Source organism: Eptatretus burgeri, chromosome 15 (assembly GCF_056783735.1).
Source record: "Eptatretus burgeri isolate ZD-2024b chromosome 15, Ebu_testis_v1, whole genome shotgun sequence".
Classification (NCBI taxonomy): Eukaryota; Metazoa; Chordata; class Myxini; order Myxiniformes; family Myxinidae; genus Eptatretus; species Eptatretus burgeri.
Window position 1 is genome coordinate 50,849,181 of NC_140975.1, and position 15,453 is coordinate 50,864,633.

Consider the following 15,453-nt stretch of genomic DNA (forward strand, 5'->3'; position numbering starts at 1 on the left):
GAATTTCAAGGCATAAAACAATAACTGCATCAAAGATGGAAAATCCCAATCAATTTTACAGGATTCCTGTCAATCTTTCAAAATCTCCCTTTCTTAAATCTAGCACCCTTGCCTTACCAATTCCAGCATCTACTCTCGTGTTCATAATACCCCATATGTCAATATTCGTCGAGAAATGCTCAACCAGTGTGTTCGGTGCCAGGCAACAATAAATAAAGGTAATTGCAGTACCAAGCAGCAATAAAGAAAGGTCAAAAAGTGTTTGGCAGCAATAAAGAGAGATAAGTGAAGTGTTAGGCAGCAATAGAGAAAGGCGCAGTACCTTCAGAAAGTATTCACACCCCTCGACTTTTGTCACATTTTGTTGTGTTACAGCCTGAATTTAAAATGGAATAAATTTAAAGTTTGTAACCAATCTTCACAAGATACCCCATCATAGAAAAGTTAAAACACGTTTTGAGAAATTTTTACAAATCAATCAAAAATGAAAATCTGGAATGTGTTGCGTCAATAAGTATTCAACCCCCGAGTCAATACTTTGTAGAGGCGCTTTTGGCAGCGATTACAGCTTTGAGTGTTCTTGGGTATGTCTGCATCAGCTTTGCACATTTGGAAGCGGGCATTTTCTCCCATTATTCCCTGCAGATTTGCTCGAGCTCTGTCAATTTGGATGGGGAGTGTCTGCAACAGTTGTCTTCAAGTCTTTCCACAGATTCTCAATGGGATTCAAGTCTGGGCTTTAGCTGGGCTACTCAAGGACTTTCACGTTCTTGTTCTGAAGCCATTCCAGTGTTGCTTTGGCTGTATGCTTGGGGTCATTGTCATGTTGGAACATAAATATTCCCCACAGTCTAAGGTCTTTTGTACTCTGAAGCACGTTCTGCTCAAGGATTTGCTCATATTTGGCTCCATTAAGTGTTCCCTCGATCCTTAGAAGTCTCCATGCCGCTGCCACTGAAAAACATCCCCGTAGCATGATACTGCCACCATCATGCTTCACGGTAGAGATGGTGTTAGATGGGTAATGATCTGTGCTCAGTTTCTGCCAGACATAGTGCTTTGCATTCACCCCAAAGAGTTCAATTTTCGTCTCATCAGACCACAGAATCTTTTGTCTTATTCTCTCAATGTCTTTCACCTGCCTTTTTGCAAACTCCAGGTGTGCTGTCATGTGCCTTTTTCTCAGGAGCGGCTTCTGTCTGGCCACTCTCCCATAAAGCCTAGGTTTGTGAAGTGCTGCAGAGACTTTTATCCTTCTGGTAGGTTCTCCCATCTCAACCAAGGAACTCTGTAGTTCTGTCTGAGTGGTCATTGGGTTCATTGTCACTTCCTTGACCAAGGTCCTTCTTGCCAAGTTGCTCAGTTTGGTCAGACAGCCAGCTCTAGGAAGAGTCTGGGTAGTTCCATATTCTTTCCATTTTCTAATGATGGAGCTCTCTGTGCTCTTGGGAACTTTCAACTCTCGAGAAATTGTTTTATACGTTCCTCAGATCTATGCTTCCTCACAATGCTGTCTCGGAGTTCTACAGACAGTTCTTTGGACTTCATGGTGGAATTTCTGCTCTGACATGTGCTGTCAACTGTGGGACCTTACATAGAAAGGTGCGTTTCTTTCTAAATCATGTCCAATCAATTGAATTGGCCACAGATGGACTCAATCAAGTTGTTTCAAAGGTGATCTAAGTAAATTGTATGCACCTGATCTCAATTTGGAGTGTCATAGCAAAGGGGTTCAATACTTATTGATGAAAGACATTTCAGGTTTTCATTTTTAATTAAATTGCAAAAATATCTAAAAACATGTTTTTGTCATTTTGGGGTATTTTGTGTGGACAGATGACAATTTTTTTTAGTTTAATCCATTTTAAATTCAGGCTGGAACACAACAAAAGGAGAAAAAAGTTGAGGGGTGTGGATACTTCCTGAAGGTACTAAGTGCAGAGATAGGTGGCAATAACGAAAGGTAAGTGCAGTGTCAGGCAGCAATAAAGCAAGGTTAATGCAATGCAAGGTAGCAATAAAGAAAGCTAAATGCAGTGTCAGGCAGCAATAACGAAAGGTAAGTGCAGTGTCAGGCAGCAATAAAGCAAGGTTAGTGCAATGCAAGGTAGCAATAAAGAAAGCTAAATGCAGTGTCAGGCAGCAATAACGAAAGGTGAATGCAGTTTTAGGCAGCAATAAAGCACGGTCAGTGCAGTGTCATGTAGCGATAACGAAAGGAAAGTGCAGTGTCGGGCAGTGATAACGAAAGGTAAGGGCAGTATCAGGCAGCAATAAAGAAAGGTCAGTGTAGTGCCAGGCAACAATAAAGCAAATTTAAAGCAAGTGCAGTGATAACAAGCAGCAATCAAGGAAGGCAAATACAATTTTAGGATTTGTCAGAGGAGGAAAAGCTGGCAATGTAAAGAAATGTGGCTACGGACGTATTTGAGCATTTAAATTTCCAAAAAGAGATCATTATTTTTATGGACATTTATGACGTGTGTGTGTGTGTGTGTGTGTGTGTGTGTGTGTGTGTGTGTGTGTGTGTGTGTGTGTGTGTGTGTGTGTGTGTGTGTGTGTGTGTGTGTGTGTGTGTGTGTGTGTGTGTGTGTGTGTGTGTGTGTGTGTGTGTGTGTGTGTGTGTGTGTGTGTGTGTGTGTGTGTGTGTGTGTGTGTGTGTGTGTGTGTGGAAGAGTACCTGTCCCCAGTGCCAGGAAAACCAACCAAAAGTATCCATTTCCAGTGACAGGAAGAGTTAAAGTTAATCTGTCAATTCAAATTATTTAACGGACTTTAAAAAAGGTTAATTGTGCAGCATTCTTCGTTTGACTCAGACCCAAAGCTCTGAGCTACTTATACCACCCACCGCAAAATGGTGGTTCAACCTACGGTGGCGTAGTTTGGACTTGTCTCAAAAGAGGGCAAAATATGCTGCTTGCAAAATGAAATTTGGCATCAACATTATCTTTTATTATTCATTTCTTTTTTGTATACATACAAAACATAAAAAAGCAGAAGGGGGGGGGGGGAAACGGCAATGTGGGGGGGGGGGGGGGGGGGGTGGAGAGAGAGAAAAAAGATGGAGATTGACAAACAAGGGATGCAGGTAGATGAGGGGTTGGGGAGAACACAAGGGCTGGAGAAGATAGACACAGATGCAATATTTTTGGAGGGTTGGCCAGGGCAGGGGGAGGGGAAGGGGGTTGTGTTGGGGGGGGGTGGTTTAATGGGTGTCAAAAATATCATTTTTTGGATGGGTGATGATTTGAGATAGTGGTGAACAGATGTCCTGAAGACCTGGAGGAAAGCATGAGATTGAAGAGAGCCTTGAGTTGGTTTGACAGGTGCAGAAAAAAGAAGAGGAACAAATTACTAGAAGTGAGCAGTTATCCTGGATTTAGGTAGTTTCAGAAGAAGGGGGTTGATGGTGCACCGTGTGCACCCTGCCAAAACCTGGGGTGGAGAGGGCAAAGCACAGAAGGAGCAGAGGATGTAAGACTCGAAAGGAGGCAGAAGAATACAGAGACCACTGACCTGTCGGTGATGGCGAAGTGATAGGCCCATAAACTCAACTTCATCGCAAGATATTCCAATAATCTTGAATGTGTCACGGTTCTGGCAGCCAAGGTTAATTCCCCGACCAAAATTGTGGTGACGGGCGGTTAACACCACCAGCCCCGGGACAGTCCAGCAGTTCCCTTGGAGGCCTACAGCCAAAACTCTCAGATTAATGTGCGCACGCTGGAAAAGGATGTAATGGCAGAGGGATGAAGGAGCACAGCACAGTAATGGATGCACGGGGGGGGGGGGGGGGGAGTTTACACTCGAACCCCACTACAAATACATGGATATGGTTTCTTAAAATGAACACATGCAATGAAAATAGACAAATATTTACAAAGAACAATAAATCAAAAGGTAATGACAATAACGTGAAGAAAATAAATCCTAAAGTCGAGGCGCATTTACACACAAACTCAAATACGGACAAAGGAGGAGGAGAGAAGATTGGGACCATGCTCTGTGCAGAGCGTTGGTGCTGCCTAAGCAGTCTCCTTGGCTATTAGGCACAATCCCGGACAGGTCGTCACTCTGACATAGGATACCAGCAAGCTGGCACTCATTTTGCCGACCTCAGAAGGATGACAGGCAGAGTCAACCCCACCTGTTATTAATTCAACAGCTGAGGGGGATTTTAACCATGGATCTGAGGATCCCAAGCTCACTACCCTAACCATTACGCCAACACCAGGCATATTTAAATCAGAGCTCTCAGATTTGCTATTTTGTGAATCATCACATCAGGGTAGAGTACAAAAAGGAGGATGAGCAAAGGGAAGCAGAGGCCACATGATAATGAGGTGCTTCTAAAACAAAAACAACAACAAAAAAATGGGATCACATTATTGAATATGTTAAAATATTCTACAGTCTCCATTCTGGTCTTACACCCTTTGCTCTTTCCATGCTTTGAAATGGTTTTGGCAGGTGGCACAAGGTCCACCATCAATCCCCTTCTGGTGAAACTACCTGAATACAGGATAACTGTGCACCTCCACTTATTTGTTCTCTATTTTTCCCCCAGAGTGGAACAAATTTCCACCCTCTCTCCAATCTCATCCATAGCTCTAGGTCTTCAAGACAGCTGTTCACCACCATCTTAAATCATCCCTGATCCAAAACCATGATCTTTTCTACCCTCATTACCCCCCCCCCAAAACTCTCCGAATCCTATTGTTTGTCCATGTCTAACTATTTTGTCCTTCAACTCTGCTATTTGTTCAACCCTCTTCAGTCCAACCCCCCGCCCCCAACAATCCCCTTTGTTCTGTTGCGTCTTGATCCATTCATTGTTCTTGCTCCTCCGCAAACCTCGACTCTGTATACAAAAAAAAAACACAACCCTCTCTATCTCTCTCATTGCAACCCAACAATACAAACAGAACCTGAGCAAGGCTTTGAAAGTAAATAAACATGATTTGCATTATTTGCTCAACTTAAATTGTTACTATTCTGAAAAAGACAGTCAGTGATTTTTCACATTCCCTGGGACAGAGAGCATTCATTCACTCCACGATAGGCAGCACAGAAGTAGAGACATCCGTTTTAATTATTCACAGGGTTGCTGTTAACACAGAAAGTCAAACTAACAACACCAATGAGAGTACACAACAGTGTTGCAAGAACAATTGTTTGTTAGCTGCCTGGTATTGATGTAGCTCAGTGGTTCCCAAAATGTTTTGTCCACGACACAAAATGTGAAATCACATCCACCCTGTGACACAAATGGTACCGGTACCCAAGAAAAAAAATTGACGGAGAAAACGCTTTTAACCCTTCGTTAGTCCCATGGGGTGTTTTGGCACCCCGCATTTTTTTTAATTTTTTTAAAAATAGTAACATTATATGCATTTTCGCATTGGGGTGTGTATACACCCCACCAGACTAACCACGTTTGAATGACACAGCAGACTAACGAGGGGTTAACATGAAAACCCCCCTCAAAAATCGGCATTCTGAGGGTTTTTTTCAGGTTCGTGCCGTGACCCTAGGTTTGGGAACCCCTGCTATCGATAATAGCAAAGACATAATAGTGATGGATCAACATTTATAGACATTGGTTCGTGCAGGAAAACTCAAATAAAATCGTACCAATTTGGAACATCAGGCAGCATTGATGATGCACACATTTTATGAACCCCATTGAAAAGCGTTTCAACTATTTTCAAACACTGCACATAATAGCCGACTGTACTGATGATGACACCGCTCCTGCAAAAACAACAGGTAATGCAAAAGGTTCTAAAATAAATCGATGAAGCAAGAAAATTATGAATCGATGTACAAGCAGAGGATACACACACCATGAAAGTAGTTATCGCGCAAATATTCCATGTTGTCACCAGCCGGTAGGCATGCTTTCCAAGCAACAGCAGAGCAAGAACATTGAAGGACATTCTGGAAGACACAAGGATCCAAGCCCTGTTTAATCGACTCCAAAGCAGAATAATAATGCAGACACAGGAAAACGCAAATCAAACTAGAACGGCACTCTGTAGGAGTGCACATCTCCACAAGGCTGAACACAGTTTGCACCCGGACCTTAACCAAAATCAAATCGGCTTGTTTTGCCACCTACCAAACTCATCCCCCAAGTTTTGTCATAATGCGTCCGCAACTTCTTGAAATATCATGTTATATTTCGGGGTTGGCCCCATCTCTCAATGGTGAAGAATTATTTTAAAAATTCAATAATGCTCGTATCCAGATCTTCACCAAAATCAAAATTAATTAATCGTTGTCACACACCCACAACCTGTCCACCAAATATGTCCGAATCCATCCTTAACTTTTTGAGATAGACTGCAGATAAAAATAAACAAACAGACAGGGGTGAAAACATAACCATCTGTACACCTTCAGAGGGGGAGGTAATGAAATATTCTCATGCATCGCACAAGAGCACTTGTAGCATTTGAGGAGGCAGGCAACTTGGATTCCCTTTTCATCAGACACACAACAAATGTTGCACCATGCTTGGTGGCAAACAGGAAAAATAGGGGCAATACCCATGGGCTCACCTGGTTGTACCAGGGAACCACTGCTAGGCATGGATGACCCACAAAAATATGTAAATTAGCCGATGGTTTGAACAGACTTGTGAAAGCACCATACAGGGATGATTCTGACAAAATTACGTCTAAATCGGGTGACCACTTTTTGAGAAGTCGATAGTAGCGATCCCAGAATCATAATGACATTTGACCTTTAAATTAACCTTCTTAATATGCAATTTTTTTGGTGGAATTTGCAAGACATCAGAAGGCCTTTGTTTTCAAAAATTCCACAACGTTTGGTGAAAATCAGACAATTAGTTTTAGTATCACGGGTGATGGTATCACGTATCACAAAATTGTGTGTGTAGTTTTAGTTTTGGAGAAGAAAGCAAATACCTATTTTGGATGTGGGGAGGAATGGGTGGGTGGGGGGGGCAGGAGAAGATGCATGTGGTGGATATGATTGATACACAAGGAAACCCTCAAGAGGGAAAACTGGAAATTTGGAAGAAGTAGATTTGGGTGGGGTGGGGGGGGGGAGAGAGGGGGTAGAAAAGATCATGATTTTGGATTGGGGCAATCTGAGATGGTGGCAAACAGTTGGCTTTAAGACCTGTAGGGAAGAATGAGATTGAAGATGATGTTGGTTCCACAGGCAGGGGGGGGGGTGGAAGAGATAAAATGAGTAGAGGAGAGCAGTGATCCTTGATTTTGGTCACTTCACCAAAGGGGGTTGATGGTGAACCGTGTGTGCCGTGCAGAACCTGGGGGGTGGGGGGGGTGGGCGTAAGCATGGAAAGAGCAGAGGGTGCAAGAACAGAAAGGTGATGGTAGAAGACAGAGAAACCACCGACTTGTCTGTGATGGCGTGTGATAGGCTCATAGACTCAGCTTTATTGTGAGAGATTCCAATAATCTTAGGGGCCTTGGCTTCCACAGCATCAAGCTGAGCAAGATGCGAGGCAGGGGAGCTGGCCCACAAGGGAGAGCAGTACTCCGTAAACCTGCGGAAGAAGGCCTTGTAGGTGGATAGGAGTTCAGGTGTGCCAAGGAAGGACTTTGTATGACTGAGGATGCACAGTCAGCAGCTGGATTTGGAGGCCAATTTTGAAATGTGATTTGTCCAACAAAGATAGACGAAGGAGTTCTAATGACTGAACTGCCTCAAAAGGATTGTTTTGAAAGTAGATAGGAGGGTTTGCCAGACGGTCCTTTCAGAGAGAGATAGTTAGAGTGTGAGGCAGTCATGTGTCAGTTAAACAAAACAAATCGATATCCATATCTGACATTTCCTCACAAAGGGCCTGGAACTTGCTGGTGGTAAAGTGAGTATGTGTTTAAAAATAATAAGAAGAAGCCACTGACAATGACTGCAAGATGGCCGGTCAATAAACTTTGTCGTATAATCAATCGTGATGATAGTTGGCATCATTTGTCCAAAGGAGTGGAAAGTAGAGTTTATGGATATCAGACTGAGTTTGTAGTTTGCCAACAAGGCAAAGGCATAAAATATTGAACATCTTCCACCTGGTATAAGCAGGTTTTGGTAAAACCGTTTTGTTATACGTACATTCTTTGGCATGTCTTGAACTGTTGTGGGGCGAGAGAGATCGAGATAGATAGATAGAGATAGAGCTCGAGATAGAATCAGAGTCTGTGAATTTGTTGTACTTAAAATACACTGAGACAATACTTTCAGACAAACAATCATACAGCAGATGTAACTATACCAATGTCCAATATGCACCACTGAAACTAATGAACCAAGCAAGTGACCTATTTAATGACTTTCTGGATCACTACCAGATCTTCGTTCTTTGATCAGGTTTTGCTCTCTCAGCTCAGAGTATATCCGAATGGTGGGTCTAAGGCTCATAGAGAAGCTGAAACGCAAATCATGCACCACATGCAGACAAATACACGAGACGACAGACCTGACTTCAAACTGCTTCTGAAGTTGGGTGAAATGATGAAACTTCCCAGGATACTCCGCATACACACGATGCCATCTTTCTGAAATCGCTTTTCTCTTTGCACTCAGCGGGGTAATTAAGGAGAAATTTCCTCCGACCCATGGATGCTACACCTCGGGCTATGTCCGCGCATTATTCTATAAATGCTGAGCGTTAAGCGATGAAGCAGCACGGAACATTTAAAGTCTCTGTTATGAATATCAGGGTCACAATAGAATCCCTGATCTCGCAGAAGCAGAGCGGATGCTCAAAACATTAAGCCACTCAGTCTGTTAAACCTCACAATTAATCTATGCTTGGTATTTAGACTTATGATAAATAAACATAATCTATACATTCCTGTTATTAAAGGTATCCAACATGACATTAATATCAAAAAATACATCCTTGGTACGAGTCGGCCAAGGTTCAAACAGCCAACCTCTCAGACTCAGAGTGGAAAGGAGCCAATCAAATGACTTAATTTGCGATCACTACAGTAGTAAATTCAAAACGAATGTTTACTCATAAAAGGAGGCCGCTCGGCATTTTTCTGGTTGTGCCCGAGATTGCAGAATGATGAACTCTACATGTTTTGCATTAGTATGTATGCCAAACATGCATGCTTGTACAGGTGAGTGGTAAAAAACAAAATGTTGGGTTAATAATGATAAAAGGAAAGCAAAATTACGACACCCTTCTATTTCCGCAGATAACGTCCAAACCTTTGCTGACTGTTTCTCCCTTTCCCTCTCCTTGGCAAAAGTTTCTGGGCAGCTCCACATCCATTGAAACAACTTTGCACGAATGTGTATCTTGCTGTTCTTGAAACAATGTTAACAACTGCACTTTCAACTCGGTCATTTGCAAGATCTCCACTGAATCCATCATGTCATCCATCATGTAAAGAACATACTCTGAAGTATTTAACATCACTTTTGGAGAGTTTGTCCTTTCTTCCTCGACTACTTGTATCGTTAACAGTACCAGTTTCACGTATTCTCCTCAATCTTCCACGCAGCTCCTGCTGAAGCATGAAGTTGAGCTTCAATCTGCTACATGCAGTCACCTTCACTCGTTAAGACTTTAATTTATATATTCTTGTCATGTGCTACTTCTTTCCCAGAAGCGATAGTATTCACCGCACATTCACCACACTGCTCCGATATCATGTCTTGTACTTCTGTAGTCCTGCAGGTGTGGCAGTTTGCTTGCATGACAACCAATCACAGTGTATTACATCAATATGTGACTGCACTATGGGGAATTTCATATTTAAATATGAGATGAGATATTCTTTCATGCACCATTTGCATTTTATTCACTGTTTTTCTTCTGCTTGTGTAATTATTTCCAACACTATATTTTAATTTAACGGACTTCTTTTAGGGTAAGGGAAAGTACGGCGGAGAGGAAAGTGAACACAGAACAGAAATTACAATCGAGATAGGGACCAACGAACCAGGCCATGTGGAACCTGAACAATTAACTGAATATATAGAGATGTCAGGGGCTTAACTTGGAGTACAATGATTAATACTGACATACATATAACATATACAATATTAGAATGGACAGTTTTAGGATAAGGATGAGGGCAAAGAACATAAATGTGGACAGAAGGCAAGAGAGGAAGCTTTGTTGTGCCAAAGCAAAACAGGCCTCGTACGCACATCAAGGATCTGGAACCTTGTGAATTTTCATCTCTTTGGGTCACTCAAAAAACATCAGGAGAGCATTAAGTTTATGAATAATGAAGACAAAACATGCGTTTCGAAATGATTGCATGCCCATTCCAAATATTTCTACGCAGACGACATGAAGGTGCAACCACATCAAACGGAGAAGTACATGTATAGTGCAGGGGAGTACCTTGATAATCAAATTGGTTTTTTTTCAGAACTTCCAGATACTTTTGATTTTCTATTCGGTCCACATCAACCTAGAACTGCCCAAACGGTATTGTTTGCCCGATCTCAATTTTTCTAAGAACCTTGGTCGATAACCTATGGAGACAGCACATACTACTATGATTACCAAATGTAGCAAAAAATTTATTCAGTGGTGCAAGAGAAATAATACCAAAAAAAAAAAAAAAAAAACCTACCCGACATACTTGTAGCCAGTGTAAGCTATCAGTTCAGGGATATCCAACTTAGTCTTGGGTGCTGTTATGTAGAGTGCAACATAGATGGTGATCATCTCCACTGCCTGCCAGCTAAGGCATAGGACAGCTTGAATGCCCAATGCCTCTGGACGAAACCTTAGGGCCAGAGAATTTCAAGTTAAGCATCAGTACATCCAAGGCTGTAAGTTCTCGTATTAAAAGTCAGGTTATTTGAAGACCTTCCATTTTATGAACAATCATAATATCCTCAAACTAATGAAGCAGTGGTCATGCCATGCGATCAGCAGGAATGCCAGTAGTGAATGAAAAAAAAATCTTATATATTATTTCCGAGTTTGTGGTTTCATGTCACGCTATCTTCGACTTTGTTCTGCGCTCGAGTAACGTGATATTCGGCTTACATTATCTCAAAGACCATATGAGGTGCATGGTACAAAAAAAGTAAATAAAATGTTTCTGAAACAGTTAAATCGTATTCCACTTACTGCATTAAAGTAAAATTACTACTGATACTCTGCATCAGTTTTTCTCAAACACACCCACCCCAACATGTCACGCAGAGCATGGGTTATGCTAGTATATATTTAAATTCCTCTTCAGAGTCTAACTTGAAACCTGGATCCTTGCCAAAAATTTGCTTACATATTGTATTCTTCACAAGCCAAAGTTGTGATTTCTACATGTTCATCATTAAATATCGGGCTGATGGGATAGCTGAGAGGTATGCAGTCTCCTTTCAGGTCTACAGCTTGAGCTTGAATCTTAGCCCAGCTATCCGCAACTATCCTTCTGGTGCAGCACATGCAGGGCAATTTGTTGATAAAATGGGTGTTCCATCTACAGGCATTAGTTGGTGGACGTTTAGGATCCCAGGGAGTCCTTCATGAAGAGGAAGCACTCTGTCTAAAGTGCAAAAAAATCGAGTATATTACATCTGAGCAGAGACCCATCGTCCAGGATAGCAACCAAGCAAGTACGTGTGCCGTTGGTTGTTATCTCCATATGCAGGTTTCAGAAGGTGGAACGGAGTCCTCCCAGGTCCCAAAGTATCTAGTATAGCAGGAAGATGGGGTCCTCATGCACCCAGTTGATATATTGGTTCACGAGCGCCAGCCAGGGTGACCACTATATTCGTTATGTCTGTGTGTCTGTATGTATGTATGTATGTATGTCTGTCTGTCCAGAGCACAACTTCGTGGGATGTGATCCGATTTGGATTAAACTTGAATATAATGTTGATATCAATGCCTAGTTTTGTCTTCCTGCCGATGGGTGTCCTGGCGTTGGCGGAGCCACGCCCACTTGTAATTTGTTTTTTTTCTCGATTTTTTTTAATCGAAATTCTCGCTCGAGAAATTGTGCGCATTGGCCAAATGTACAACATATAAAAAATTCAGTTTGATTTGGTCAATTTTGAGGGAGAAGATAGGTTTTGAAGAAATGGGCGGTGACAGATAGTAGGGTAGCACTTCTGAAACAATCTACATCGTCAAATACCGCTCGTGAACCATTGTCGTCTTCAGACTTGTTTTTCTAACTTACTTTTTTGTAATCCTCGAGGTGTCTAGTAAATGAATTTTCATGTTCCCATCACAAAATATTGCCCCAAGGGGTCCGTTTGGCAGTCATATTTGCAAAAAAACTGCCAAATTGCTACGACTGCCAAACTGCCAAATATGCCCCCCCAAAAAAACGTGCTATGACTGCCAAATTGGTTTGGCAGTCACATTGGCATACATAAGAAGTCATCTTGGACTTCCGACAAAAATCGATAATCGGCATAACTTTTGAACTTGACATCATACAGAGACAAATGATCCCTTTTGCAGTATAATTTTGGCATGAGGAATCGATTGAGAGGGTTATTGTCATGATTCAGGGGGTTCTTATGTATTAATTCGCACAAATATATATATATTTTTAAAATGCACCCATATGGCAAGCTTCCTGACTCGTTTCAGATGAGGTAAAAGAGTGGTTGTCATCCACAATAAAAAGTAATCCATTTATACCATATTAGTTTTCAAGATGGGAACATACAAATTAATTTACTAGACAATTTGAGGATTACAAAAACAGTAAGTTAGAAAAAGACATCAACCAGTGCATGGGGACCCCATCTTCATGCTTGACCATTTACTTGTGTCTGATGTGGTCATAGTAATTTTTGTACTGCATGATCCAAATGCTTATTTACTAATGTAATCTCTATTTTCTTTTCGAGGTGAAGGCTTCATTATAGAATTAACTAGAACTGTGCTTTGGTGATGGTGATAGTGAACTAACAATTGCAGCATAGTTATAGTGGGGTGGTGGATAATCATGCCAAAGTCAAAGAAATGCAAGAGTGATAATGGTGGTGGGTCAGAAGAACTGCGGAAGCATCCTCCTGAAAGTTGTATTTTACATGTGAAAGGCATTCAGCATAGCAATTTCACACCACTCAGTAATATCAATGGGTCTGCCACTGATTAGCTGCCTCAGCTACATAGTATTCATGACAAACGACTAACTGAACCTCAAGATTCACCCAATTGCATGGATGATGCCTGAAATGGCATTCCAGAGAGTCTTGCTGATGCAGATTTAGAAGCAATTGCCTATCATCGAGGCTGCGACCAAAACTTTACTAAAAACCAAGATTGCTTGAAGTGTAGTGCAACATCGAGTGAGGCATCAAAAATCACCCTCCCCTCGTAAACCACCATCCTATGCTAGGCAGCTGTTCCCTCCAGAATGCATCTTCTGTCACAGGCTTGAACTGAAAGTGTTAGCAAAGACTGAGCGATGCATCAAGTACCCAGTATTCAAGAACAAAGATAGAGCCTTGAAGGAGCCTACTTGGAAACAGATCGAGCCTCAAGCCCTAGAACTATGAAATAGTCAACACCGTATGGTGCAAGGCAAGGACCTGTTTGTGAGAGTGGCCAAATTCCACCAATCATGTCACAAGTCATTCACCCTGAAGTAGTGAATCACCTGCGTGATATAGCCCAAGCTATGAACCATGCCATTGATACAGAGCAGGATCGTAAGACTAATGCACATCTGAAGTCATTCAAGACCGATTGATGGGGCAGAATGAGGTTGTGCAGCTTGCATATTCTCTACATCCAAGAGTTGGAGAGAAATGGCTTACCCAATCCAGAGTACAGAAGTGAGAAACTGAAGATCCGACTTGAGAACCATGATATTCATGAGTGGATCGCCTTTGCCAAGGTCAATCCATGTGACAAAGGCTGTATCACCTTTAACCTGGTCTACAGTGCCAGCATCTCCGTTGCAGATGTGGTAGCCTATGCATATAAGCTGGGGTCCAAAGACAAGTATGAGGAAGTGGCCCTGCTCCTTCGTAGTATAATCCAGCGGGCATTCAATGAGTCGGTCACTTCCCTGGCCTCATACAGCTGAAGATCTTGAGGTCAAGTCATCAAATGAACTCCTCCCACCTGACCTCATGAAGTTGCTGAACTTTGTCATCTCTGGTGATGTAGATGTGGAGAAGTGAGGGAAGACTAGATGCATCGTGCTCTCTATAGGCCAGGTAACCCTCCATCCAGACATGTGCTCAGTTTTTTTTTAAAGTAACAGGTCTGTCAAATTTTGTAGTAATAGTTTTGCATTATGCTCATCGCTCACTTTACCGTTCCAGGACATCTGCCGTGCTGTGAGGAAGGGAGAGTGGAAGTTGTCAAAACACATACTCCTCTGCACCACCTCTACCACAGTAAACAACTCACCACTATCTTCAGTAGGCTGGGTCACTGTGAGACCTATGACTTTGGTATGGAACTTGAGACTGCGCAGGCCAAGGCTGTTGATGAGGTTTCCACCTCCCTCACTCCCCAAATTATGACCGGCGAGGGCAACGACATGTTCCGTCTTGAGTGGAACAATATGAACAAAATAACAACAAACATCCATGGCTCAAAAGTGGTGAACAGTGCTGGTGGGATCATGATACAGGAGGTAAAACCTGGGTTTGATGCCACCAACCAAGATCAGATGCTCCCTCTGTCCAAGCTGAACAAGATGCGCTCCCTCACGCCTAAGACCCTGGCCCCTGTCCACGTCTATAAATCGAGTTGGGCCCAAATTTCAGGAAGGAATGTGTTCACTCCACCCATCATAAACAGTGAAGAGTACTCGAAGTGCATCCAAGAGTATCACGTCTGGTCACTTGCGTGGGTGGTGGGGAGCAGCAGGGAGAAGCAACTTGTTCCAGGGTTTGGTGGCTTCATCTCAGCTACTGGCACCAAGCCTTCCTGAAAGTCAACCATCAACTATTTCACCCCATAAACCAGCCCTTCAGAGTACTCTGTCATCAAGGAGCTGCTGAAGCAGTCAAAGGATCCCACCATGGAGGTGGGTCAGGAGTATGTCAACACCTCGACCTTGGTGGCTGCATGCCAAACAGACCCCTTGGGACAATATTTCGTGATGGGAACATGAAAATTCATTCACTGGACACCTTGAGAATTGCAAAAAAAGTAAGTTAGAAAAATATATCAACCGGGTGCATGGGGATCCCATCTTCCTGCTCGACTAATCCACCTCGTGTGTGCATGTGTTTATGACTATGTGCGCGTATGTATATTTATGTGTGCAAGTTGCTGTTGTTGGCCAGCATTTCCAAATGTGGGTGGATTTCAGGAGATCAAACACAGATCTATACCAGGTCTCAAAGTTTCCACCTCCATTAGTGAGTGTGTGCAATATGTATAATATGTCACACATCAATATGTGTTTATAATCAATACCATAATTCACAGACCGGTGTAAAAAGCCTGGTGTTGGCTTAGTGTTTAGGGTGGCTGGCTTGGGATCCTAAGGT

General features: G+C 42.4%; 1 protein-coding gene and 1 pseudogene across 7 annotated transcripts in view; one reads left to right on the top strand and one right to left on the bottom strand.

The window, feature by feature from the left end:
• LOC147012142 (protein YIF1B-A-like) overlaps window positions 1-15,453 on the bottom strand; it is a 44,927-nt gene that overhangs the window by 1,841 nt on the left and 27,633 nt on the right. For 2 of the 7 annotated variants that reach the window (XM_085855848.1, XM_085855849.1), the window contains exons 6-8: window positions 10,599-10,754; window positions 5,847-5,940; window positions 2,532-4,861 (exon numbers count right to left, since the gene is read on the bottom strand). In XM_085855848.1, coding sequence (XP_085711974.1) covers window positions 4,643-4,861; window positions 5,847-5,940; window positions 10,599-10,754 — 469 coding nt within the window. In that variant the 3' untranslated portion in view covers window positions 2,532-4,642. The other 5 variants (XR_015051472.1, XM_085855851.1, XR_015051473.1 and 2 more) reach the window with 5 other exon arrangements.
• LOC147012143 (uncharacterized) lies at window positions 13,114-14,888 on the top strand (annotated as a pseudogene).